The 27320-nt window shown below is 47.3% G+C and overlaps 1 protein-coding gene across 1 annotated transcript in view; it reads right to left on the bottom strand.

Moving 5' to 3' along the window:
- Nucleotides 1–27320, bottom strand: part of CAPN9 (calpain 9) — a 54545-nt gene that overhangs the window by 20016 nt on the left and 7209 nt on the right. Inside the window, exons 2-11 of the mRNA XM_017885620.1 lie at nt 26502–26571; nt 21884–22002; nt 18416–18549; nt 13575–13743; nt 12304–12387; nt 9467–9552; nt 6936–7013; nt 2779–2939; nt 1610–1767; nt 1237–1445 (exon numbers count right to left, since the gene is read on the bottom strand). Coding sequence (XP_017741109.1) covers nt 1237–1445; nt 1610–1767; nt 2779–2939; nt 6936–7013; nt 9467–9552; nt 12304–12387; nt 13575–13743; nt 18416–18549; nt 21884–22002; nt 26502–26571 — 1268 coding nt within the window. The remainder of the gene's footprint in view (nt 1–1236; nt 1446–1609; nt 1768–2778; nt 2940–6935; nt 7014–9466; nt 9553–12303; nt 12388–13574; nt 13744–18415; nt 18550–21883; nt 22003–26501; nt 26572–27320) is intronic.

Here is a 27320-nt window from a genome sequence, read left to right on the forward strand (position 1 = left end):
AAAAAAAAAAAAAAAAAAAAAAAATTTAAGACTTTTCAGCATCTATTTAGCCAAGAGAAAGAACCATGCCTTTTGTAATCAGCTTGAGAAACCCCACCAGACTTCGTAATTGAGTCTTCTCAATGCATGCCACCAATCTAATTCTATCTCACTAAACGAAAGATGAAACTAGAGTGAGTCATGTATTCACAGCTGTCTCTCTTGTTAACTCTGTGTAGATTGACTTTTTGTTGGAGACTTATCTAGCTTAAATACAGAATTAGCAGATTTTAGCATTCTCTGTAATCTTTAGAATATCATCATTGGGAAAAGAAATGGATTCCTCTGTCTTGAACCATTTTTCCCCCATGCCACAGAGCAACCCATGGTGAATGGGCAGTAAAGGGAAACATTTTCCACAGAAGTAACTGATATAAAATAATTTCGCTAAGACACTGTGAGGAAGATGTGGTGGAATACTGGGTATGTAAAATGAGAGGCAGATTTGCCAACATTTATTTCAATTGGAGGTGAAAGAACATGTCATTCTTGAAATTTGCAATAGCCACCGCCTTCATCATGCCCAGAAATGTCTAGCATCCCTGCATGGGGCTCTTACCCCAGAAGCTTCTTGGTAATAGGGTCTGAAAAATGAAGGGCTCCACCCAAGAGTGTCTCGTGAGCATGACTCTGGGACCAGTAGAAAAAAGCAACTTTTCAGTGGTTTGCTTGAGGGAGGGAGGAGCAGAGCTAGAAGGAATATGTGCCTTGCCTTGCAGATGAGTTAACAAAGTGTCCTGCAGCCTGGCGTGGTGGCTCACTCCTGCAATCCCAGCACTTTGGGAGGCCGAGGCAAGTGGATCATCTGAGGTCAGGAGTTCGAGACCAGCCTTGCCAACATGGTGAAACCCCGTCTCTACTAAAAATACAAAAAAAATTAGCCGGGTGTGGTGGCGGGTGCCTGTAATCCCAGCTACTCTGGAGACTGAGGCAGGAGAATTGCTTGAACCTGGTAGGCGGAGGTTGCAGTGAGCTGAGATCGCACCATTGCACTACAGCCTGGGTAACAAGAGTGAAACTTCATCTAAAAAAAATTAATAATAAATAATAGAAAAGAAGGAAACTGTCCTGCCTTGTTTCTCAGGTACACATGGAAAATGGAAGAATGGAGTCTTGGCTCCAGCAGTTCCCGGATGACTTCTGTGTGAATAAACTACTAAAAGAAGTGGGATTCTGGAAGCTGTTCCTCTGACTCACCGGGTAATGGCTTTTTTCTCTGAAAAGATTCTCAGACAGAAATCAGCTTCCTGGTGGGGCTCAAAAGTGCTGGGAATCAGGATGTACTCCCCAGGGGGTAGCTTGAACCGGTCGGAGACTTCTCTCAGGTTGATGAACGTCTTGCTTCTGGCCCGAGAAGCGTGGTATCTGAAGAAGTCTTTGTTCAGGTGTTCGTCTTTGTCAGGGCACTGCAATGGGCAAGAAAGGGAAGGGTTTCCTAGGGAAGTTCCTCTTGGCTTTTTGGACACCGTTCCTGGACTCTTGGTTGAGTCTCAGGTGTGAAACCGAGGAGGAGCTGTGAATTTAGTACTCAGATGGAGAACTCTGAAACAGCAATGTGTTTCCCACCTACCTCGTAAATGGCATAGCCGATTGTCAGCACATTGGCACCAAATCTCTTGAGTTTCCTTCTATCTTTCTGCATCAGGGCTACAAGGAAACTACACTCCTCCTGCCCCTCATCTTTCTCAGTCAGAGACAATTTTATTTGTGGATTGGTCCAAAAGGTATCTGTCATTTGGGAGAGGTAGATTATTCTCCCTTTCTTAAAAAAACCCCCCAAAGACCACACACACGCACACTCACACACACCTATCCGCTCTCATTATATATCCTACCAAACATGAGAAAGTAATACCTTCTCTCCCTGTTCAATAAGCCCTCCTACCCTACTTTTGATAATCCCCAACGAGAATGCAAAGTATCCTCTCTTTCATATCCACCTTCTCTTCAACCATTTCCTATGCAGCTTTTTAAGGACATTCTTCTGGGTCTAGTCTGCTAAAGCTTGTTCCATCTTTTTTTTTTTTTTTCCACTTAGTATTTCAGAGGAGAGTGCAGTAGACTTCTGGTTGTCCCCCGGCATCTACTTGATGGTGGGCAGTTTGAGTAGGATTGACCTCGATCACTGCTCCAGCGTGAATTGCCAGTCCCTCTTGCCACTGAAGATTGGACAAAGCCAATCAATGCATAGCATTCACCGGGCAATATTGGTTCAAAGAATTTCCAATTAGAGGGAAATTGAGAACTTTTGTTTGATAACCCCAGGAGCTCTTGCTGTTCGTGTGAATGAGGGTTCAGGAAGCCCTGGAGACTGCTGCTAGCCCTCCTGTGATTATAAAGAAAGCCAGACAGAGAAAGAAGTCAACACAGAAAAGAGGGCAGAGCAGTGAATTACAAGCAAATGGAACCAGGGCCCTGATAGAACTGTGCCTGAAGCCCACCCTACTTTTCCTCTGAGCTCTTCAATTATGTGAGATAATAAATCCTTTCTACTGCTAAACTGGCATGAGTCATGCTTTCCATTACTTGTAATGGAAAATAACCTAAGTGGTAAAACAAAGGAGTTTCCTCAAACAATTCTTACCCAACTAAATCTTTGCAGCCTTCTTTTCCCAGTCACTTTTGAAATCTTACTATGTTTCAGGCTTTCTCTGAGGACCCGGCCCTTATCCAACCCAGTGTCCTGGGTTGGAATGGACACTTGGGAGTGGCAGAGAGAGTGACAGACAGCCTACTTACCCAGGAAATTGCGGCAGCCCCCAGCCGTGGAGCCGCGAACCCAACTTCCCTGATGGACTGTCACCTCCCATTTATGGACCGCATCTTCCTCCAGGGCATCGGGAGTGAGGTTACAGATCTCCACTTTGTCAAAGTGGGCCTTGAAGTCCTTAAATGCCATCCTGCAACAAAGTGGAGAGACACGATGGACAGGAGGGCGATGGTGAGGGCATCATCCATTCACTCATTCATTAAATCATTCACTTATTCATTAAATCATCTTGTTCCTGTCCACAAGGAGTGGGGGGACTGCAAAGTGTGGGGAGATGGAAAAATTTTTTAAAGTAAAGTAAAGTAAAGGTTAAAAGGTAAAACTGGGGTAAAAATATAGATTTATTGTAGATGTTAAGTGCTACGGAGAAAAATCAAATTGGGTTGAAAGTTGGGAGTGTAAGGGTGGGATGCTATTTTAAACAGGGAGGTAAGGGAAGGCCTTACTGATGGGGCACATTCTGAGTGGAGACCTGAACTACCAGGTACTGGGCAGAGCAGCTCTCTGGGGGTCTAGTCAGACCCCTCTGGACAGCAAGGCCCCGAGGCAGAGAGGTGCTTGAGGTGCTCATGGAACACCAGGAAGGCACAAGGCATCCGTAAGGAATAAGATCAAGAGATCACAGTATGTCAAGTAGATATAGGGATTTTGGCTTTGACTCTGAGAAGATGGAGAGCCACTGGAAGGCGGTAAATGGAGGAGTCACATGCTCCATGGCTGCTGTGTTGAGAACAGACTTTGGGGACACAGGTGGAAGTAGAGATGCAGCTGGGACGTTAGTGCTGATGTCCAAGTGAGAGACAAGGGTGGCTTGGTCCAGGCTGGTGGCATGGGAGATGGGAACAGTGGCCAGATTTGAGATATATTCTGAGGCAAATCTTACAGGATTTGCTAATGGACTGGATGTGGGGAAGGAGAGAATGAAAGGAATCAGGATGTTTGGTTTGAGTGACTGGAAGGATGGAGATGGGGAAGGCTGTGGTGAGACAGTTTGAGAGAAAAACTCAGGTCAGGTTTGGGCACGTGAATCTGAGATGTCTATTATACATTCAAGGGGAGATGTTAAGTAGACCGTTGAGTATGTGACTCTGCTATTCTGAGCAAAGGAGTTGAAGATGGAAACCTGAGAATTAGTGTAAAGATAGTTTTTAAAGTCATGAGACCAGATGAGACGCCTAAAGAGTCAGAATAGACAGCAAGGAGGGGGACCATGGATGGGGCCCTGGGACACCTCAGTGCTAACAGGTTAGGAAGATGAGAGGGGGCCAGGACAGGATGTTCAGAAGGAGCTCAGGTAGGAGGAGGACCACCAGGGCGTGTGGTCCCCTGCAATCCAGTACATCAAGGGCTCCTGATGGATCAAAATGATCCAGTCGAGCAAAGTGAGAATCGGTGGCCTCTCTGGCAACATCAGGGTCAGTGGGATGGTGGGGCACACTCATAGCTGAGTGGAGTCGAGAGAATAAGGGAGAAGAGGAACTGGTGGGCTTTGCTATAGAGGAGAGGAGAGAGCTGGGTCGGTCACTTGAGTGGATCAAGGGAGGCTTTCTTTTCTTTGCAGGTAGGAGAAATGATAGTGTTGGAGTGCTAAGGTGAATGATTCAGAAGAAAGGGGGAATTCATACATAAGGCGAGAGAAGAGAGCTGCAGGAGGTACATCCTACAGCAGGTGAAAGATGGAAAGAGGCTACACAGGGTTTCAGAGTCAGGATTCCAGGAGGAAGGGCTCCATGCACAGAGTGATGATTTAACACCACCCATCACCTTGGGCAGGCTCAGCCCAGGTGTCGGGGCACCTCCTTCAAGAGGGTCAGGGCAATGGATCATTCATATGGACGCTCTTCTTTGCGGAGCCTCCTGCTGTGAATTTCTGAGTTTCCTCTGCCCGGCTTCTCCCACCTTCTGTACCAGACCTTCCTTCCACTAGCCTGACCTCAGGTAGCCTCTCAAACTCTAGTTTCTACCTCCTGCTCATATGCACTGATTAGTGTGATGATACTAATTCCAGAACTCAGCTTTTTCTTGCAGTTTTTGTTCCTCTCTTGTAACCCCCTAAGTCAAAGTCCCCTGTACTTCAAAATTCAAAGTTCATCTGTAATTTCTAATTTGACAGCTTGGGAATCTCTCAAGCACCCTGCATGTTTTCCACAAATCTGGGGAACTTAAGCCCTCATGGTTCCTGAGACAGAGACGGCTGGCATTCACCAGCACAGGACTAGGGACTGCACCCCACTCCTTCTGTTTGGGAGTAGAGTGTGAGCAGTGATGCATTTACTTCTGAGTCAAGATTTTTAGAAAGTGAGAGTGTCTTCTTCAATTTTTTATTTTATTCTTCTCTTCTTCTGGCTACATGCAGATGACCATGTGACCTTAGAAGATGGCAGAGCCACACAACAGAATCACTGTGTGAACAGAGTCACCCACGGAATACGAACATCCTCCCTGGACTGTCACAATGAGTGAGAAAAAAACTTCACTGTGTTTGAGCTTTTATACATCTGGGGCCTATTCCACTACTGCAGCTAGTGTTACCTTGAGTCTTTGGTGCCTCGAATTACGGAACTACCATAACAAAATTCTAAAATATGTTAGCAGTTTGGCAAGAGGGAACATGGAACTGTTGGAGCTGGAAAATGGGGATATCTATGTTATGCAGTTGCAAAACATTGGGTAAATCTGTTGCATGTTGTTATGGACTGAATGTTTGTAGCCTTCCCTAAATCTGTATGTTGAATCCTAACCCTCAAAGTAGAAGTGTTAGCAGATGGGGCCTTTGGGAGGTGACTAGGTTGTGAGGATGGAGCCCTCATGGATGGGGTTAGTGCCATTATAAAAGAGGCCCCAGAGAGCCGCCTTGCCCTCTTTCTACTGCGTGAGGACACAGTGAGAAGGATCCATCTGTAAATCAGAAATAGGGCCCTCCCTAGACATGGGTTCTGCCTATGTCATCATCTTGGACTTCCTGGTATCTAGAACTGTGAGAAATAAATTCCTGTTCTTTGTAAGCCATCCAGTCTGTGGTATTTTGTTATAGCCACCCAAATAGACTAAGACAACTGTAAAAATACAGAAGGCAGAACAAATCACTACTGAGGCTGTGTTCTATGGGAAAAGAATGAAAAAGGCTGGAATAGTTATGGTTTTGTGTTGTTGTATTTTAAAAGCTGTTACAAGGAAGAGATGAGTTCAGGCAAGAATTGACTGGTTGGAGCACGTGAAAGGGAATAGAACCAGAAACCAGAAATTGTTTCTTGCAGGGTTAGAAGGGCCAACTTCTAGATCCCAAACAGGAAGAAATAAGCCTGAAAAAGATTTTAGAGATGAAGGCCCAACACAAATATTCAATTAAACAAAGAGATTCAGGCCAAGGCAAAGTCCAGAGTAGAAATGTTTCCTTCCCACGTAGGTCAATATCTTTAGATGCTCTCAGGGTAGCTGCCAAAGGTACCTCTCACCAAAGTGGGTGTGGAGGGAATGCACCCTGTGAGCAGCAGAGCTGCCTGTCTTCAAATTCACTGTGTAAACCCAGATGACACAAAGCGCCAAGGGGGTATGTCAGGCTGGAGACCAGACGCTCTTCCTCTATTGGATTGCAGCAACCCCCTAAAGACTCTTCAACAAACCGAGAGCTGGGGTGAGCCCCCACCAAGACAGGAGGGAGATTAAATTTCCCTCTAATCTGGGTGTATATGAGGGGTCTGAGACAGATGAATTTGATTTGCCAAAAACGGAGAGAGAAGGCTGGGCGAGGTGGCTCATACCTGTAATTCCAGCATTTGGAAGGTCGAGGTGGGTGGTTTCTCTGAGGTCAGGGGTTCGAGACTAGCCTGGCCAACATGGTGAAACCCCCTCTCTACCAAAGATACAAAATAAGTTGGGTGTGGTGGCGCACGCCTGTACTCTCAGCTACTTGGCAGGCTGAGGCAGGAGTATCACTTGAACCTCGGAGGTGGAGGTTGCAGTGAGACGAGATCGCACCACTACACTCCAGCCTGGGCAATAAGAGCAAAATTCTGTCTCAAAAAAAAAGAGAGAGAGAGAGAGAGAGAGAAACATGGTGCTGCTTACGCCCCTGGGCCATGGGACTTGCTCATATCTGCAGTTAACACAGGAACAAGCACTGTACCAGAATTCGCCATCATCCAGAGCAGTGTGACACAGACGCTTCTGCTCAGCTGCACCAACAGAACGCCACTCCGGAGAACTAGGAGTAAACAAAAATGGTGTTCAGGCAGAGGTCATGAAGAGCAACAACGGCCTTGATGTGGAACCCACAGTGTGTGGTTATGGAGGAAATAAGTCCTGCTCAGTGACTACTCACTGGGTCCCAGAAATGTACCAGGGATGCAGTGGCCAGTGAGCCACTGGCCCCCAAATAAGAGGGCTGGCCAGAAAGTAAATCTCCAAGTGCTGCTGATGGATAAAATACCCCTGAGGATGATTTCAACCACCGACATGGAAGATTATCTCGGGACAGTCACAAGGCATTGCATGCCCACGGGGTAGCAGAAGAGCCCAGCTGGAAGCCACAAGTCCACTGACTTTCGTGCTTGGCCTCCAACTTGCCATGTGACCTGGAGCAATGCTTGGCCTCTCCTTAGTGGATAAGCTGACACTTGGAAAGGTGATAATGCCTTACGCTTGCCCATGCTTGATGTTGTCTGTACTGGGCACCTTCTGTATGTGACCTCACTAGCAAGCCAGGTGGGGTTCTGTGAGCTATGTGTGCCCATCCTGCAGACAAAAGGGCTTAGGTAGGCCCATGGACACACACTCAGGGAAGAGTGGGGGTGGGAGTGGCTGCCTGTCACTCTCCAAACTCAGGATTTGTGACTCCAAGTTCATTGCATTTTCTGTGACCCCCACAGTCACCTCCAAATAGTTCAAAGTATGTCACCACTGTTGTGGTGCTACAACCAATGTAGCAGCTCCCTCTCATCCTGTGATCTCGACTCAAAATCAGCGGAGTACTCCCAAGATCCAAGGGGAGGATCAGCAGGGACCTGTCTCCAGGTGCTCGGGCCAGGATCAGAAGAGTGGAACTGGCAGCCATTATTTGCTTTTGGAGCCATTATCTTAAGTGGCTTACACCCAGATAATTGGCCTGACAGGCTGGCCATGTGGCGCCTTCAACCCTACTCACATGTCACCAGCAGCACAGTGAAGTCAGGGGGTCAGGATGGCTCCTGCCCCGTGCATCATCCATGGAGGCTGCATGAGTGGAAGACAAACTTCATTCCAGCCTTGGCTCCCAGTCAGAATGCACTTTCTTTATTTCTACCTCTGTGAGTCCCAGAAAACGGGAGAAACTGGCCCATTTTCCCTTTATAGGCTACTATCTCAAAGTTGAGGGGCACTGCACATCTTACAAGATGTAGTCTCACTAATTTTGGTTTCAATATTTCTCTGTGCTTTCCTTTTCTGCCAGGAGAGGGAGGCCAACCTCTTCCCTCCTCAACCCACCTCAGCTCATCTCTGCCAATGCTTCTTGGTTCTCAGAAGGCGGCAGCCAAGGCCAGAGCAGAGGATGGTGGGATGAGAACTTCCACGGGGGCGATGACAGCCTGGAAAGCACATGCCTGTGTGCTCTGCACCCACACTGGGGTCTGGCTAACAGAGCAGCAGCTGCACCATGCCTGGTGACCTGGTAGCTGTGTCTGGACTGAAGACAAACGCTGACTCAGTTTTAACCAAGTTCTAGACTAGCTTCAGATTTCCCCAGAAGCTCAGGGGCCATGGGTGTGGCAAGAAAGGCCTTCAGGAGCCCAACAAACAGAGGAGGAGCAACAGCTTCAGGTGGGCCCTGCCACGCACCCACCCAAGCATCTCTGGTTCCCAGTCACCTGGGCCGCTTCCCAAGGGACCAGAGCTGGGGGAGCTGTGAGGACACACACAGCAGACCTTTCCTGATAACTGGGAGACCAAAACTCTGGTTAACAGCTCTGTAATAAATGAAAATCCAATTCCACTTCCTCTATTTTTTTCCTTTTTTTTTTTTTTTTAAAGAGATGGGGTCTTACTCTGTTGCCCAGGCTGGAATGCAGTGGCGCAATCATAGCTCACTGCAGCCTCAACCTCTCATACTCAAGTGATCCTCCTACCTCGGCTTCCTGATGTGTTGGGATTATAGGCATGAGCCACCACGCTCAGTCCCACTTCTATTTCTCTGCTGGCCTATTGGTCCTCTGCCATGGTTAGTGACTATCAGAGAGAATCCTATGGTTACACAGTAGGTAATATTTCAGGGATTCCCATACTCTAAATACACACACACACACACACACACACACACACACACAGGCGCGCATGCACATGCACGCTGCTTACTGGAGCTACTCACAACTACAGATAGAGCCTTTCACTATAACATTGAGTTATAAACATCACCATGGGAGGTAATACATTTATGTATTGACATAAATACAATTCGTGAAAGTTAGAGTACTGTTGTAAGTCTTTCTTGAGAATCAAGCTTGATGCAAGGTGGGCCTGAGGGCTGAAAGGGGAGGAAGAAGGGCCACTCCAGAATCGGGACAGGACCCTGAGTCAGAGCCCGGGAGGGTGGTAGACAGGTCACTCCTTCACATGTTTGCACAAGCCAGCTCTGGCCCCACACGCCCCGGGAACCAGCCAGAGAGGCCGGATAGGGTGACTGACCTGTCGCTCCACGACCCGTTCCACTCAACCTGGCCCCAAGGGTTCCGGACTCGGACGAGCTCAATTCTCTGGCCTCGGAAGTTTACCTAGAAGAGAAAAGCATGAGGGAAGTGTGAAATGATAAATATGGTGGAGGTTTGGCCACATTCACCCATGAGCTCCAGGTGGACCAGCTCCACCCAGGACTGGTTGTTGAAAGTCTCTTGCCTAAAACGCTGCTGAAGGTATGTAAACGTTCGCCAGTTCTTAACCAGCCCTTGGAACCTTCTAATTCCTATTGAATAATTGCTACTATTGCCAAAGATAATATATTAGGCACCAAAATGCTTATGCCACATCTGGGAAGTAAAGTGGAATTGTAATTAACAAGAAATTAGTCCATGTGAATCTAGACATGGATGGGTTTCTTTCTAGACTGGGATCTCCCTAGAGGCAGGAGCCAAGTCTTAGGCGTCTGCAACATCTAGTAGAGTGAATGGTAAACAGTAGTCCTCAAAGATACTCATGGAACTATTACTGACCTTTCTTCATCCTAGCATCCCAGGCACAGATCAATGATAAGAAAATAAGCACATGCTGGGAATTTAAACACAACAATAAACAAAAACAGCGTTTACATCTTCTAAACCCAATATTCTCCTTGTTTCACGTATCTATGAGGATTCCTGCTGTTTACCTCAACCATCCTTGAGCCAGTGTACCCTCGGGTTCTGCCTGGGAGCAGGGACAAGGGCCAATGCATTTGAGGAGAGTTTTGGAGGAGAGAGAGTGAAAGTAAAAGACTTCTAGTTATCGACTAACCAGAAGCTGTAGCAGTCAGAACATTTTATCCTCGTGCATTTGGCATAAATTATATTTTGGATGTGTAAAAATTCAAGTAACATCAACTCTTCAGAGTCCAAGATGTGGCTTGTGACTCACCATTTAAGGGGCTCATTTAATTTGAAAGGCTCAGGGCAGGTGAGTTCCTTGTAGGGGCAGAGGAAGCAAAATCAAGCAAACCAAGATGATGAGAGGTTTCTGTTGTTACGTGGAATACGTAGAAGATCTAAGCTAGAAAATCACATGCCCACTTGAGTGAGCGACCTGCAAGTCATGTATGGATGGGGAAGGAGAACAAAGGAACCAACACAAATAGCTAACATTCTAAAGAATCCCAAAGAGTCCAACCGCATCTCACACCTTGGCTCCAGTGAGGAGGAAGGGCAGGGCCTCCCTTCTATGTTCTTTACTCCCCATACATTCAGCAGATGTCCCTCAACATGTGGGTGGCTACAGAAGACCAGGGGCACCTGTGCCTTCTGAGTGCTGGGCTTGAGACTGGTCCAGGGGATGTATGGAGTGGGCAAGGCAGACTTCTGGGCTTTGCTGAGCTTGAGTCTGGGAGAGTGATACCTTTGGCTTCATGTCTTCCTCTTTCATCCTACTCTTTATTTCTCTTCCCCTTGTGCCCCTCAAGGATCTCTCCTCCTAACCAACCACTCCCTCGAAGTCAGGGTGGTACTGTGTGGAGTCTGGGTGTTCTCAGGATCAGTTCCACCTGGGCTACAGCTACAGAGAATGGGATTTGTGGTGATTAATTTTATGTGTCAACTTGACTGGGCCATGGGGTGCCCAGATATTTGCTTCAAGGTTATTCTGGTTGTGTCTGCAAGGGTGCTTCTGGGTGACACGAGATTTAAGTTGATTGAGTAAAACAGATTGCCCTTCCTGGTATAGGTGGGCCTCATCTCATCTGTGAAGACCTGACTAGAACAAAAAGGCAGAGGAAGGAAAAATTCCCTCTCTCTGCCTGGGTTCCTGAGCTGGGACATCAATCTCTCCTGCCTTCAGACTGGGACTTTTACCATTGGTGTTCCTGGTTGCTAGGCCTTCCTTTTAGACTCAGACCAGAACTATGCCACTGGCTTTCTTGGGCCTCCAGCTTGCAGACAGCAGATCATGGGACCTCTCACTCTTCACAGTTGCATGAGCCAATGCCTTACAATAAATCGTATTACAGTTGATCCTGGAACAATGTGGGGGGTTGGGGCGCCAACCCTCCTGCATTGTCAAAAAATCTCGTATTCCCTAAAACTTAACTCCAAATAGCCTACCATTGACCAGAAGTCTTACTGATAACATAAAGAGCCAATTAACACATGTTTTATAATTATTTATATTGTATACTGTATTCTTACAATAAATAAGCCAAAGAAAAGAAGTGTTATAAGAAAATCATAGGGAAGAGGAAATACATTTACTATTTATTAAGTGGAAGTGGATTGTTGTAAAGGTCTTCTTTACAACAATTCCTTATTATCTTCATGTTGAGTAGGCTGAGAAGGAGGAAGAGGAGGAGTTGCTCTTGCTGTCTCAGGGGTGGCAGAAATGGAAGAAAATCCCCACATAAGTCCAAGCCTGTGTTGTTCAAGGGTCCACTGTGTGATGTAGATAGATAGATAGACAGATAGATAGACAGATAGATAGATAGATAGATAGATAATGTGTGTGTATTTAATTGTAGGTATGTATATTTGGTTCCCTAGTGATTCTATTTCTCTGAAGAATCCTGACTAACACAGGACTGATGGAGAATTGGGAAAGAAAGGAAATTAAAAATAAACAAAGACCAGGCGCTTCCACCTGCTAAACGAGTTTTGTGCTGCAGTGGAATCACACGGTTTCTCTCTTTCCTGGCTTGCCGTTTTGAATTCCAGCCTGCCTCTTTAGGTGACATAGTCCCTGAAATGTCTGAAAGGCAGACATTTAAACTGCAACACACTGAATAAATGCCTAAGGGACTAGCATTATCATGTGTCTCCCCTCACCCTGCGGTTGGAATTCAAGTCACCTACCTGGTCAATTCCCGTTACACTGTAGGCGTGACCCTTAATAAGACCAAACGGCGTCCGGGCCTCAGATTCCGCAGCACTTCCGGTCTAAAACATGGCAAGAGCAGAGTCACACCCACCGTCTAAGTCAAGTCTCCCCTGCTGGATCAGACCTGGCTACAGGCTTGGCCTGGTCACAACCTCCAGCCCCTTCTGCTGCCCCAGGTGCAGGCCATGTGCGTGGGCTATGCACGGGACTCCCCTAGGATGTTTAGCAGTGAAATGCAGCAAGTTCCAGTCTCTTCCCAGGATGGGGAGGCGCTCGTTCCCAGTGTGGACTCCAATGAACAGTTCACTATTGTGTCCCCAAACAGAACAGCTTGTCACCTTCATGTAGTATAGTGTGAGAGAGAAGACACAATCACATACATCCCAGAGACGAAAAGAAGCATATAACAATAGGACACACAGCTCTGCGTCACAAACCTGAAAGTGCAGAGGAACTGGCTAATTCATTAGCGAAAAACAGACCCCATGGCTAATCTAAGAGGAAACAGAAAACTAGAATTGATTAAAAAAAAAATACACAGTGTCATAGCAGTCCATAAAAAACAAAAAAAAACTTTTAAAAAGATGAGATAAAATTATAAATGTGTGCCTTAAAGTACCATTAGACTTCTATCTGCTATTTTTTCATAGTATATGCAATGAAAAAAAAAACCAAACTTCAGAAAACTAGATAGAAAGATCCCATTTCAGTAAAATCAAACCAACTGACTTTGATGTTTGTGTGTGGACGTGTGTGCCTGTCTGTACGAGCAGAGAGAGAGCTGGGAAGGGTACAGGCCAGGTGATCCCAGTCCCAGGGTGGAGCTGGAGAACAGAGGCAGCTGAGAAACGGGTGGGAGGGAGGTAAAAATGCGCCTGTATGGGTCTCAAGATTGTTCCATCTGATACAGCAAGTACATCTTACCTTTGCCATTTGACAACCATTAAAAAAAAACTTGTGTTTTATTTGTTATTTGCTTATTAGACAGGGTCTTGCTCTGTCACCCAGGCTGGAGAGCAGTGACACGATCATAGTTCACTGCAGCCTCAAACTCCTGGGCTCAAGGGATCCTCCTGCCTCAGACTCCAGACACACACCACCATGCCTGGTTAAAATTTGTGTTTTAATTAGCAGGAATAAACACTGCCCCCCAAGAGTTATGCCCCTTCTTAGGTGTGGCTGGGGTACCTGGTGCAGACTGCAGCCCCAGCATACTGCCTGGAATGGGAGCTCATGAGAGACTTACATCAATGAAGCAGCCCAGCAGGGAGCCTCTCTTCAAAGCCTTCTCTAGAATCTCATAGAAGTTCTCGGGGGCCTCTTTCATTTGGAAGGTCTCTGCCACACCCCCGGTGAAGTCTTCCATGGCCTCGATGGCGCTGCCTCCCTTCAGAGCTTCATAGCTCCCATTTAGCCTGCAAGGGTGGCAGGAGAGAGAGGAGATAGTCAGGGACCTAGGGAGGCCACCGGGGGCACCCTGCAGTCAGAGCTTTCCCAGCCAGAAGCATCTCCCAGGGTTTGTCCTGGCTGGGTGGTGTGGAAGGAAAATGGGAAGCAAGCATCAGGGTTTGCTTGGAGCTTTGAGGAAGTCAAAGATCCTGAGCTTCCTGCAAGGGAGGCAGTGTGGTGTGGTGGTATAGAGCAGCAACCCTGGTGCCTGAGTTGGCTGCAGGTTCAAATCCTAGTTCTACAACTTACCATCTGAATGACCAGGTCACTCAGTGCCTTAGTTTTCTTATATACAAAATGGGGGAGAGCTGTGCTTTCCCTTCTAGGACTGCTGTGAGGTTCAAATGCGTGTGTCTCACTCTGCAGTCTCCCATGGAACGGGGCCTGACTATGTGGACAGAGAGAGGCCCTTTCTCTTCTCTGGTCTCACATACTCCTAACCATTTTCTTTCATAGTCATCTCTTTTATTCATAGGCATTTTACATGTAAGTGCTCTGCTTGATTGTTAAATAAGCTTTTCAATTTAGAATTTTAGAATCTGGTGGGAGGTGATTGAATTACGGAGGTGGGTCTTTCCTGCACTGTTCTTGTGATGGTGAATGAGTCTCATCAGATCTGATGGTTTTAAAAACGGGAATTTCCCTGCCCAAGCCCTCTTTGCCTGCCACCTTCCACGTAAGATGTGACTTGCTCCTCCTTGCCTTCTGCCATGATTGTGAATCCTTCCCAGCCACGTGGAACTGTGAGTCCAATTGAATGTCTTTCTTTTGTAAATTGCCCGGTCTCGGGTATGTTTTTATCAATAGTGTGAAAACAGACTTAATACAACAGCTTATTTGAGCTCCTTTAGTTTTTACCTAACATCCTTTTTCTGTTCCAGAATCCCACTCAGAACCCCACATTGCACTGAGTCCTCACGTATCCTCAGGCTTTTTAGACTCAGTTTCTAAGACTGTCCTTGTTTTTGATGACCTTGACGGTTTTGAGGAGTCCTGGGCAGGCATACTGCAGGATTAGAATTTGTCTAATGTTTTTTTCTCGTGGTAAGACTAGGGCTATTAAAGAAATGATAAATGCTTGAGGTGATGAGTGTCTCAATTACCCTGATTTGATCATCACACATTGTGCGCTTGTAATCAGAATATTAAATGTGCACCATCAGTATGTACACTATTACGCATCCATAAAAATAAAAAATGAAACATTTTTAAAAATTAAAAAAAATAGCTGGGTGTGGTGGTTGGTACCTGTAGTCCCAGCATTTTCGGAGGCTGAGGCAAGAGAATCACTTGAGCCCAGGAGTTCCAGGCTGCAGTGAGCTATTATGGTGCCACTGCACTCTAGCCTGGGTGAGAGAGCAAGATGCTGTCTCTAAAAAAAAGTTAATAATAATAATAATAAAAGAGTAGAGCTATTGGTTAGTGGAAGGAAGACCGGAGAGGTAAAGCTCCCCTCTCATCTCATCATATCAAGGGTACCTGCTGTCCACATGCCTTACCACGGCTGATGCTGGCCTTGATCACCTGGCTAAGGTGGTGTTAGTCAGGTTTCTCCACTGGAAAGTTGCTCCTTCTCTCCTCTTTCCATACTGAACTCTTTGGAAGGAATCATTATGTGCAGCCCGCATGAAAAAATTAGGGAGTTATGCTCCACCTCTCAAGGATGGAATATAAACACAATTTTTTGGAATTATTCTACACAGGATATTTGTTCCTTCTTCCACATTTATTTATACGATCATTTACTCAAAGTAGTATGGACCCATTGATATTTATCTTCTACTTGGGTTTATTTTGTGTTTTTTTGTTTTGTTTTGTTTTTGAGGTGGAGTCTTGCTCTGTTGCCCAGGCTGGAGTGCAATGGCATGATCTTGGCTTACTGCAACCTCCACCTCCTGGGTTCAAGTGGTTTTGCTGCCTCAGCCTCCCGAGTAGCTGGGATTACAAGTATCCACCACCACGCCCGGCTAATTAGTGTATTTTTAGTAGAAACGGAGTTTCGCCATGTTGGCCAGGCCGGTCTTGAACTCCTGACCTCAGGAGATCCACCTACCTCGGCCTCCCAAAGTGCTGGGATTACAGGTGTGAGCCGCGGCACCCGGCCTCTACTTGGGTTCATAATCCGGTACTGCTTTGTCTGTTTTGTTGGTTGAATTCTTCTAGCTTTGGCTGTTTGGAGCTCCTTCAGCATGCTCTTGTGTCCTTTTGGCATAGCCTTATTTGTGTGTGTGTGTGTGTCTTGCATGTATTCTCACTTTCTGGCACTATAAGATGATCTAGGCTCATTTTACGTATGTATGCATTCATGTATGTATGTGTGTATATATATATGTATGTATGTGTGTATGCCCTAGTCCTAGAATCTGCCTTATCTCCAAGAAGCCCTAGTTCCTTTGAAGAATGATCTTAGAAACCAAGACTTGAGACATAGGTGTGCTTGTTGCTACAGGATTGTCATTGCTTTTAGCTCCTCTCACTGACAAAGCAAGGAAATATATATGTGTATGATAACCCAAGTATAGATCAATATATATGTGTATGATAACCCATGTATAGATCCATGTATCTCTACATAACCATCTCTATTAAGCTAAATCTAAGTTCATTCTGGAATCTCCAACTCTAATCTGCATGGATCATTCTGGCCTCCTCCCCTTGCCTATCTGTAACCTCTCAATCCAACAGTGAGAAACTCGGTTCCTGCCGTCCACCCTCCATTCACTCGATTGTTCAACTCAGTTTGTGTGTATAATTAGATCAATTTTTCATTTGTACTCCTTCGAGAAACCACTTTAGCAACTAGAGCACAGCACTCACGTACAATTTCTTTTGCCTTTAATCTTACAGACTCCACTAATTTCCAAAGTTACTTAGGTCAGCACCTTTCTTTCCAACCCCTTAGGTGAGGTTACTTCATACATTTGAAATTGGCTTTCATAATTAGGGAGGCCAAGAAATCCCGCAATCTGCCATTTGCAAACTGGAGAACAAGGAAAGCTGGTGGTATCATTTAGTTTGAGTCTGAAGGCCTGAGAATCAGGGGGTTGATGAGGTAAGTCCAAGTTTGAGTACAAAGGTTTGAGAACCAGGAGCTCCAATGTCCAAGGGCAGGGGAATATGGATGTCCCAGCTGAAGCAGGGGAGGGAATTCACCCTTCCTTTGTCTTTTTCTTTTATTTGGATCTTTAACAATTTGAATAATGCTCATCCACATTGGTGGCAGCAATCTTCTTTACTCAGTCTACAGATTCAAAAGCTATTTTCTCCAGAAACATCCTCACAGAAACACCCAGAAACAATGCTTCACCAGCTATCTGGGCATCCCTTAGCTCAATCAAGTTGACATATAAAACTAACCATAACACCATCTATACATCTTTTTTTTTTTTTTTTTTTTGGTGAACTGTTCTGCCAACTATTTTTGGCCTCTTTAAAGGACCCCAATAAACCTTTTTTATGTTTAGAAACTAGATGATGCACAGTTTCTGTTGCCTTGCTTGCATCCTGTTGTGTGGGGCACTCACCAGAAGGCAGAGCTGGGCTTGGGTTCCACCCACTGGACTCAGAGACAGTGCCCTGTGTCCCCTTAGGCCTGTCTAGTGGCACTGATGGTGTGTGCACAGACCTGGGTGGGACAGAGGGCAAGCGTGGGCATCTTTGGTTCTTCTTTGATGGCTTTAATTCTGTCCTGCTGAATTCAGGATTAATTTAACCACAGTATGCCTTCACTCTATTTTTGCCACTTTCATGCCCCACTTGGAGGTAGAAGCAAGACCATCCTTGCTTCTGTCTCTGGGGATAGGATTCTCATGGCTTGAAGGTCCAGGCTGAACCTGAAAGTGGCTCCCAGGAGCTCTGCCATCATCTGTGGATCGAATTTAGGCTGCTGTGGCCTTTCACTAACAAGCCAGTGGGCTGGAAATTGACAGCCTGAGGAAACTGAGGCCATTTAGCTGGTGATTAAAAATGAATGTCTCGGTTCCACCTATATGAGGTTTCTAGACCAGTCAAATCATAAAAACAGAAAGTAGAGTGGTGTAGCCAGGGGCTGGGGGAAGAGAGGAATAGGAAGTTATTGGTTAATAGGGACAAAATTTCAGTTTTGCAAGATGAAAAAGTTTTGGAGATAGATGGTGGTGATGGCTGCACAACAACGTGGATGTACTTAACGCCACTGAACTGCACATTTAAAAATGGTAAAATTTATGTCATATACATTTTATCACGATTTTTTAAAAATAAAAAAGAAGCATCCTGTAGGATGGACAATTGATGTCTCTATATCCATGTGGGTAACAGCCCAGATGTTTGAGCCATGCCAGTGTCTGAGAGAAGTCTGAAGCACTAAGTGCTGCCAGCACAGCCAGAATTCCCCTCCGCTTGCCTTCCCAGCTCTTCCAAAGGCCAGATTCACGACCCAGGGAGACAAAGGGTCATGAATGTAGCCACTGTTCCCAAAGATCTAGGCCATGACAGGAAAACCACCTCCAACCCCTCTTGAGCCCTGAGAGGGTTGGGTCCTGCCGAGCCTCACCTGCAAACCCAGAGCCCTGTTTTTTTCCCAGCCCTTAGATGCCCAAAGGCCAGTGGACAGACTCCTGTCGGGAGGCTGCCTGAGCTGGGGAAGCTGTCACTCACTTGGCGTAGGCTTTTTCCAGCAAGGGGCTCCAGAACTCATTGTGGTCAGCAGAGTGGAGGAAAACCAAGCGGTCCCTGAAGGTGGGCAGGCGGTCATCGATCACCACATCCAGCCACTCACTGTGCTGCCAGAACTGTTGCCCAGGAAAAAGACAGAAATGATGGGAGTCAGCTACATGGGAGCTCCAGGCCCTGTTTGTAAATGTTGATCCTGTTGCTTTTTTCCCCTCTGACCAAGCTACCCATAGACAGCTTTGAAAATCACACACAGGTTCCACGGTAGGGCATCTGGGCTTTGTCCGCTAAGTTACAAGCTGAGCATTGTACCCAGCACCAACCACTGACATCAGCTCAAAGACTCAGGGTCAACCCATCAAGGCCGCAGGCGATGGGGAGGCAGAACAGGAGTCACAAGTAGACACTCTACGGTGCTCTGAATTAGTTTTTCTTCTTCACAAGAAAGTTTTTTTTGTGGGGGAGGGAGAATGTATTGTGGTGTTTGAGTTTGCTGTTTTGCAGCCCAGTTCTCCATGATTCTCTTCCACCCAGCTTCAGGGTCTAGCTCCAATTTGCCTTAACCTTGCTTCCTCCTCACCCATAAGTGGAGCCCCTAAGACTGATTTTTTGGCCATTCACACAGGAGACAGGTGGACTCAGTATTTCCTGTGTGCCAGGTGAGGAGGCGTGAGGAGAGTGTGGCTGTGTGTGAATGCATATGTGTGCACACATGTGTATACACGTGCATGCAGGCAGGCATGACAGGTATGTGCACTCTTTGTGGTTTATTTATACATTGCATGTGTGCAAGTATGTGTTTGCTCACATATGTGCAAGTGTTGGTCCCCATGCAAGCACATGCAATGTTGCCCATGTGTGTATATGCCACGCATGTGTTTGGCCAGTGCTTTCTAACACCATTGTGTGCTTGGAGCACATGTATGCCCAATGTGGGGTGTGGCCTGGGAACAGGAAGAAAGGTTGGAACGAGTCAAGGACCATGTGTAGTTTCTCTGTGTATCCTGCAGTGACCCACCTCCTCCCTATTCCTTCTGGTTCAGTTGGCCTGAGAGCGATCCTAAGGTAACCTCTAAGAGTAAGAAGATAGAGGTCGAAAGAGGAGGGTAGGCACAGTGCTTTTGGGAGCCATTTATTTACGGCTTTGCTGTGTCATCCTGAGCATCTTGCTGCATCAGTGATTCAATCCCAATCAGAAGAGTTGGCCACAGTGTGGCTGAGGGTGTGTGTATACGTGTGTGTGTGTTTTAAGGAAGATTCCTGTCACCTGCTCCAGCTGGACCTCCCCTCAGGGGCTTCCTGGTCTTGGGGCTATCCACAGCTTCAGGTGAGACTGAGGCACAGTTGGGTTAGGTGTTTAAAGTCCAGGCCTGGGCCCTGGGCTTCCTGAGCAGGGGAGGGGTGGGGAGGAGCCTCAGTGCTGGCTTTCCTTGCAGAGGGGCTGGTTCAGGAGGCCTGTGAGTCAAGAGAGATGTATCCACCAGCCCCGAGAGCTCCGCTAACTTCCTAGCACCCACACACCTGTACTGTGGCTGAGGGGTGGAAGAGGAGTGTGAAGGAGGTGGATTTATTTCCAGTGCTCTGCTTCCTAGGAGGCCAAGGAGGGGAGCGGGCAGAGTATGGTTATTGTGGGACTGACAGGCACCAACAGGTTCATTCCTCCCCACCACCTGATCCCTGGCAGCACAAAGGGATGCTGGATCCCAAACCCCCGAGTTAGAGGTCTGGCTTGGCAACTTATTGTTTTGTGACCCTGGATCAACTACTTCCACTCCCTGGGACTCAATGTCCTTGGGGGTCAATGAAAGGACGGGGTCAGGGTATTGCCAAGGCTCCTCCCAGCTGTGACATTTAAGGGACAAGAACACTGGTCCCTTGAGGAGCCCAAGATCAGATGGTGATGGTTCGGGTTTAGAGGCAGTAGTTCTGCTGGATTTTCTTAACCACCCCCAACACTGGCACCCTGGTGTGCTCAAGAGGACTGGAGAAAGACCGGCTCCTGGGGGTGCCATCAAGCCAAGACTGTGGTCTCAGCAGAAGTCACAGGAGGAGAGGGGAGACAGCCAGGCGGTGGCAGGTCTGTGAGAGAGCAGGGGTAGAGTTTCCCTGGGACCCAAAGTGTCTCTGTCAGCCTCGCCCCACCCCCACCCCCGGCGGCGCAGTAGGCCCGACCCCCGGGAATTTCATGCTCCCTGAGCTACACGTGGTCAGCTCGCTGTCTGTGCCTTTGAAATGCTTCTGTGCCATTGGTGACAGGGCTTGAGAGTACCTCTGTTTATCAGAATGCAGGCCTCAGGGACAGAAGAAACGGGCTGGCCCTGAGTGGTGACCTGGGAGTCAGGAGAAGGTGACACTGCCTGGGGTGCAAGGTCAAGGAATGCCTACTTGGTGCCTGGCTCTGTGCCGGCTCCTGTGTGTGATGCCATTTAGCTCTACGGGAAGCCTGCGGGGAACAGTCAGTCTCTCCTTCCTTCAGATGAGTGTAGAAAGGCTTAGTGTCACTAAGAAAACTGCCTGAGGTCACCCACCTAAGTAAGTACAAGGGGCAAGTTTCAGTATCTGGTCGAACCCTATATAAGGACAAGGGTGGAGGAGAGAGAGAAAGTGGAGGTGAAGGAGCAGGAAACCATCTCCGGGGTTGCCTCACCCAATGTGCACCTCGGTTGAGGGTCTGCAGGTCACACGGGACTCCCGCAGATGTTGTCTGTATTTTTCTCAGTTTTATTTTATTTTATTTTATTTTTTTTGAGACGGAGTCTTGCTCTGCCGCCCAGGCTGGAGTGCAGTGGCCGGATCTCAGCTCACTGCAAGCTCCGCCTCCCGGGTTCACGCCATTCTCCTGCCTCAGCCTCCCGAGTAGCTGGTACTACAGGCGCCCGCCTCGTCGCCCGGCTAGTTTTTTGTATTTTTTAGTAGAGACGGGGTTTCACTGTGTTAGCCAGGATGGTCTCGATCTCCTGACCTCGCGATCCGCCCGTCTCGGCCTCCCAAAGTGCTGGGATTACAGGCTTGAGCCACCGCGCCCGGCCTCAGTTTTTATTTTTTAAAATCCCTCAAGGTCCAAATTTACATTTCTTCCGTAAGGAGAACCTCTGTGTTTATGAGAAATCAACCAGTTTCCTGGAGGCATAATCAGTTTAGTCAATTTGTGCTTAAAGCACAAGAAATTCCAAATAATAAAACTCTTAACATATGCACCCCAGATTTGCCAAAACATCACTTATGGTTTTACATGTATGTTCCATAAGGATTTGCCGTGCGATGCCGTTAATGTTCTTCTGAGGCATTTAGCTGTTATTCCATGATAAAATGTGGCTTTAGCATGGTTTAGGACCATATGTCACACAGATCTGATGACATTTTTTTCCAGGGTTACTAGGCAGTGTGAAAATGCACCTGGCATCATGCTGGACCCCAGAGAGGTAAACCCACTTGCCCAGAGCTCCCTCTTACCTGGAAATGGAATATCCCAGCATAACCAGGGCCAAAGCTTTGGTCCTGGGGGATGACTCTGGCCAGCGCTTTTTGATTAAGTGTAAGGGAGGCGACGGCGGCTAATAGCCAGCAGTCTCCTGCAAAATGAAAGCCATAAATCACAATTTTCATTGCTATTTCACAGCAAATAGGAAAACTCGGTGTCAGAAGGGGACATGGGGAGTTTCAGATGTGGCCACATCTTTTCTACCTTTTAAAAATAGACAGGACACCAACAAATACCTCTCTCCTCCCCTTCTGCCTCCCTTGCCTGCTCTTCTCTTGCCCAGTCTATCATAAACAGTGGTTGCCTTCTTGGTACTGTTATAGGATGTGCTTACTTGGGTTTGAGACATATGGCTGCATGATGCATCAGCTCTGTGAATTCCAGTAACTCCCTTTCCAGAGGACTGAGGCTGCATACATCAGTGTCAGCATGGGCTGGGCGAGCAGATGTTTCAAACTGCAGCCCAAGTAGTTAGGCAGTACTTGGAAGGGTGGTTAGAAATGGCCTCTGCAGCCCCAACCCAGACTCAGCTTAATTACACAGATAGTGGTATGTCCGTGGTGGCTCCATTTGCTTTAAATTACCTTGCATTTTCAAGATTTATTGACTGACCTGCTGAACTTCCCAGCTGTGTCTTTATGTTAACACACATCTGGAGGAAAACTAAAAAGTGAAGTCAAACATCAAACCCTATTTTATCTGTGCTATCTGTGCTGTACAGACTCCTGGATGCATTCCTTTGCCCACACTGAGCGTGGGCTGTGTCTGGTGTGTGCCTCACAGTGTCTCAGATGTTGCCTGTGTAAGCAGATATCTGGGAAGATCCATTGATCCAAATCAGCTTTATCCAGATTCATTTGTTTTCAGTAGACAACACCAATGTCATCGGAACCTAAGAGCCCATCACACTCAGCTTGGCAGTTTCTGAGTTCACATTTCTGGAAAGCACCGTGTACCATTGGGCTTAGGACATTGCAATATGGCCCTTTCTGGCTGTTTACACAGGCAAGAGAGACTCGCCAGGGCCGAACATCGGGAAAGCTACTTCCGAATCGCCCTGGTTCTGGTTTTCTGGGAGATGTCACCAGCAGAGTACAAGCCACTCCCAGCCTTAGCTGGGGCACAGAAGGATTGGTTTCTAATGCATCTGTTGGTCTTTGGGAGGCTCGGGTCGGCTTTGGGAGATGCCACTAGGAAGTGACATGACTGGACCCTGCAGGATCATTTGTTCAGCAAACTTTACCAAGTGCCTCTAGGGTGGCAGACCTTGTGCCATGCAGAAGACACAAAGATAAGGAGAGACTTGGTGTCTGCTTTCAGCTTCAGGGAGGCCGGGCCAGCAGGAGTCTAACAGAGTAACCTCTGCTGTGGGCTGACCTTTCCCAGTTCTCCACCCAGTTTCAGCTTCGCCCAGTTGAGGAAAATGAGTGTTTCTTGGCCTGAGAACTCAACACCTCACGTGTATTCAGCCAGAAATGCCCTGAGCTTTTCAGGGGGAGATTGAGAAGCCAATGTTATTTATGCAATTTAAAAGAAAGACAAGCCGGGCGCGGTGGCTCACGCCTGTAATCCCAGCACTTTGGGAGGCCGAGGCGGGCGGATCACGAGGTCATGAGATCGAGACCACGGTGAAACCCCATCTCTACTAAAAATACAAAAAATTGGCCAGGCGCAGTGGCGGGCGCCTGTAGTCCCAGCTACTCGGGAGGCTAAGGCAGGAGAATGACGTGAACCCGGGAGGTGGAGCTTGCAGTGAGCCAAGATAGCGCCACTGCACTCTAGCCTGGGCGACAGAGCGAGACTCCCTCTCAAACAAACAAACAAACAAATAAATAAATAAATAAATAAAAGAAAGGCAAAGACTCCACATCAAAACAAGATTGCTTTTTTCTCTCTTGGGCCTGGGCAGATGGATGGGGCTGGCCACCCAGCTGTGCCTGGGAGAAGTGCCCTCTGCGGGTCAGTGTGTTGCTCAGCCGTCTGGGTGGTGCAGAGCAGAGGGCACTATGGGAGGAGCAGGCTGGAGTGAAGTGGCACCATCTCAGCTCGCTGCAGGGGAGAACCCTGTGCCTCTCAGGTTCTCAGGGACCCCATACTGCGGTTGCTCTCTTGCTCCAGCAACCCAACCTCCCTCTCGCCATGCTCCATCCCCTCACACTCACCCAGCTCCCCCCTGCCTCCCCCGGCAGATAACAGCATGCCTTGATGCTATTCTAGGTGTGTTCTAGTTCTTGTTTCTTTTTTTATTTTTTTTTGTTTTTGTTTTTGTTTTTTATAGAGATGTGGTCTTGCTATGTTGCCCAGGCTAGTCTAAAACTCCCGGGCTCAAAAGATCTTCCCACCTCACCCTCCCAAAGCGCTGGGATTACAGGTGTGAACACTGCATCCGGCCAGATGTTCTAGTGCTTATTGTGGTTGGCAAAAAATCATGGCTGTTCATTTTATTTTATTCTTTATAACGTATATATGCCATGGACAGTACTTTGGGTGTAGTAAGTGTTTCAACATAATATTTAGAATCAACCATCCACTAAAGTAAAATATAAGGTTGTAACTCCAAATATATGTTTATGCCAACATGACAAACCAAAATTTTGAAAAACAAGGAGCCAGTAGAATGATTTTCTATTAGATAGCCATGGAGGACTATGGGGTCAAGGGGAAGGGAGGCAGAGCAGGAGTGGGAGAGGTAGGCAGCGTCAGGGAGGATCTCCTGGAGAAGGACCACCTGAACATAAACATTGTGAAAAGTCTACATTGTATCTAGAATATGGCACACATGGGGGATTGGTTCCAGGACCTCGGTGTATACCAAAATCTGTGCATACTCAAGTCCCACTGTAAGCCCTGTGGAATCTGCCCATCAAGTCAGCCCTCTGTGTATGCGGGTTTCAAACCCTGGAATAGTATATTTCCTTCCTTCCTTCCTTCCTTCCTTCCTTCCTTCCTTCCTTCCTTCCTTCCTTCCTTCCTCCTTCCCTCCCTCCCTCCCTCCCTGCCTCTCCCTTCCTTCTGTCCTTCTTTTTTGTCCTTTTTGTTTGTTTGAGACAGTGTCTTACTCTGTTGTCCAGGCTGGAGTGTGGTGGCACGATCTCAGCTCACTGCAGCCTCAATTTCCCAGGCTCAAGGAATCCTCCCACTTTAGCCTCCCAAGTAGCTGGGACTATGGTCACGCACCACCAAGCCTGGCTAATTTTTCTATTTTAATTTTTAGTAGAGATGAGGCCTCACTATGTTGCCCAGACTGGTTTTGAACTCCTGGGCTCAAGCAATTCTCCTGCCTCGGCCTCCCAAAGTGCTGAGATTATAGGTGTTAGCCATCACACTCGGCCTGGAATATTGTATTTTCTATCAGTGTTTGGTTGAAAAAAATCCACTTAGAAGTGGTCCTGCACAGTTCAAACTCAAGTTGTTAAAGGGTCAACTGTAATTCTGTCTATCATCCACCATCTATCTATACCTATCCATCCATGTATTTACCCACCTACCTTCCTATCATTATTTACTATCATCTATCTATTATTATCTATTTATTCTGTATGGTCTATCAGTCAATCAATCAACCTATCAATCTTTTTATCATTCTAATTATGCATCAATTTTCTACCTATCATCTATTTCTTACCTATGTTTCTATCTATCCATCTGCTTCTCTCTCTCTCTCTCAATTGTTTCTTTCTCTAGCTAATTAACTATTATCAGTCTAGGTTTGTGACTTTGGATCTTGTGTTTAGGGTAGCTCAGTTGCTCAGCCTGGAGGTTCCAGCATGGCCTTTCTTAACCAATAGGCCACAGTGGCAACCTCAGCTATAAGTAAGTCAGGATCTACACAAGCTTGCAGTGGTTTGCTCTCTCGGCTGATTTCGCTGGTGTTTTTTTAAAAAAAGTCCCTCTCTCTCTCTCTCTCTTGCTCTTTCATAGATAGACTAAAGGCAAACCCAGCCCATTTGGATTAAATCCTAAAATGCAAGACCCAATTTGAGTGACTAGAGGCGCACTCAGGGACCTGAGTGCAGGAGGAGGGAGACTGGATTGCTGGGGAGCGGCTCCCCAGGGTGTACTCCTCAAGAGGCAGTGTGTATAATGGTTAGCAGCAAGGGCTCTACTGCTAGAAGGTCTGGGTTCACATCCTGATTGCCTGTCTGCCACCTCTGTGACCTTGGACAAGTTACTGAGCCTTCCTCAGCCTCCGTTTTCTCATCTGTGACGTTAGGAGGGTGGGTTGGGAAGATGGAATGAGGCCATGTGTGCTAGGGAGAGTGCCTGGCAGGTGATTGAGTTCATGTGTGCAGGTGTTAGCTACCGTGGTGGTGTAGGAGAGCCCGACCAATGCTGCTGGGTGTCACTCTCCTCTGTAAACTCTGGGGCTGTGAGCCCCACATCACAGGCACGTCTGACTCTAGAGCAACAGGGGTACAGGGGCTTGAGGTCACTGTACTCCATTCAGAGGGAACGAGGAAGCAGAGGCTGAAGAAGTGTTGTTCCCCCAACCCCATGCCTCTTGGGTCCTCAGGGACCCCATGCTGCGGTTGCTCACCTGTCCCAGCGACCCAACCTCCCTCTCGCCATGCTCCATCCACTCACACTCACCAAGCTCTCCCTGGCAGATATCAGTCCTGGTGGCTCCTCCAAGAATGAATTCCGGGTTTTTCACAATTTCCTGGAGGAATGAGAGTGTTATTAGACTGAGACCTGCCATGCTGCAAGCCACCATGAAAGGCGGGCTCAGGGTCTCTGCTTTCTTGGGGCAGAGGGCTTTTGCCGTGCTTGATTCTTTTCCCTGTGGAGGGCCACAGGAATGGAAAAGGCTGCCACCTCTCTATGCTTTGGACAAGCCTGGGCTCATCTTTGATAATCTCCTCCCCTGGGCAGTCCTGCCTACTGAGCAGCACTCAGTACCAACCACTGGCCCAAGAGACTCAGGCCACACCTGGCCACAAAGTGGGACATCAGCCACTTGCTAGGATTCCTGTGATCACTCAGGCACTGGGCTAGGAGTCCAGGGCTACCCCAGCTGTGAGCTCTGTGACCTCTGTGGGCTTCAACGAGCTGAGTAATGCATGCGCCACAGGCTGGGGCCTTGGACTAAACACACTCCCCACCCACCCAACTTCTCCAGTTTTTAATTTAATCCTTCCCCGCCAGTGGATTCCAAATATATATAGGTTTAGAGACAGAGTCTTGCTCTATCACCCAGGCTGGAGTGCAGTAACGTGATCATAGCTCATTACAGCCTTGACCTTCTGGGCTCAAGCAATCCTCCCACCTCAGCCTCCCAAGTAACTGGGACTACAGGCATGAGTCACCACGCCCAGCTAATGTATAATTTTTTTTTTTTTTTTTTTTTTTTTGTAGAGATGGGGGTCTCTCTATGTTGCCCAGGCTGGTCTCAAACTCCTGGCCTCAAGT

The sequence above is a fragment of the Rhinopithecus bieti genome, unplaced genomic scaffold, assembly GCF_001698545.2.
Source record: "Rhinopithecus bieti isolate Rb0 unplaced genomic scaffold, ASM169854v2 scaffold_14839, whole genome shotgun sequence".
Taxonomy (NCBI): Eukaryota; Metazoa; Chordata; class Mammalia; order Primates; family Cercopithecidae; genus Rhinopithecus; species Rhinopithecus bieti.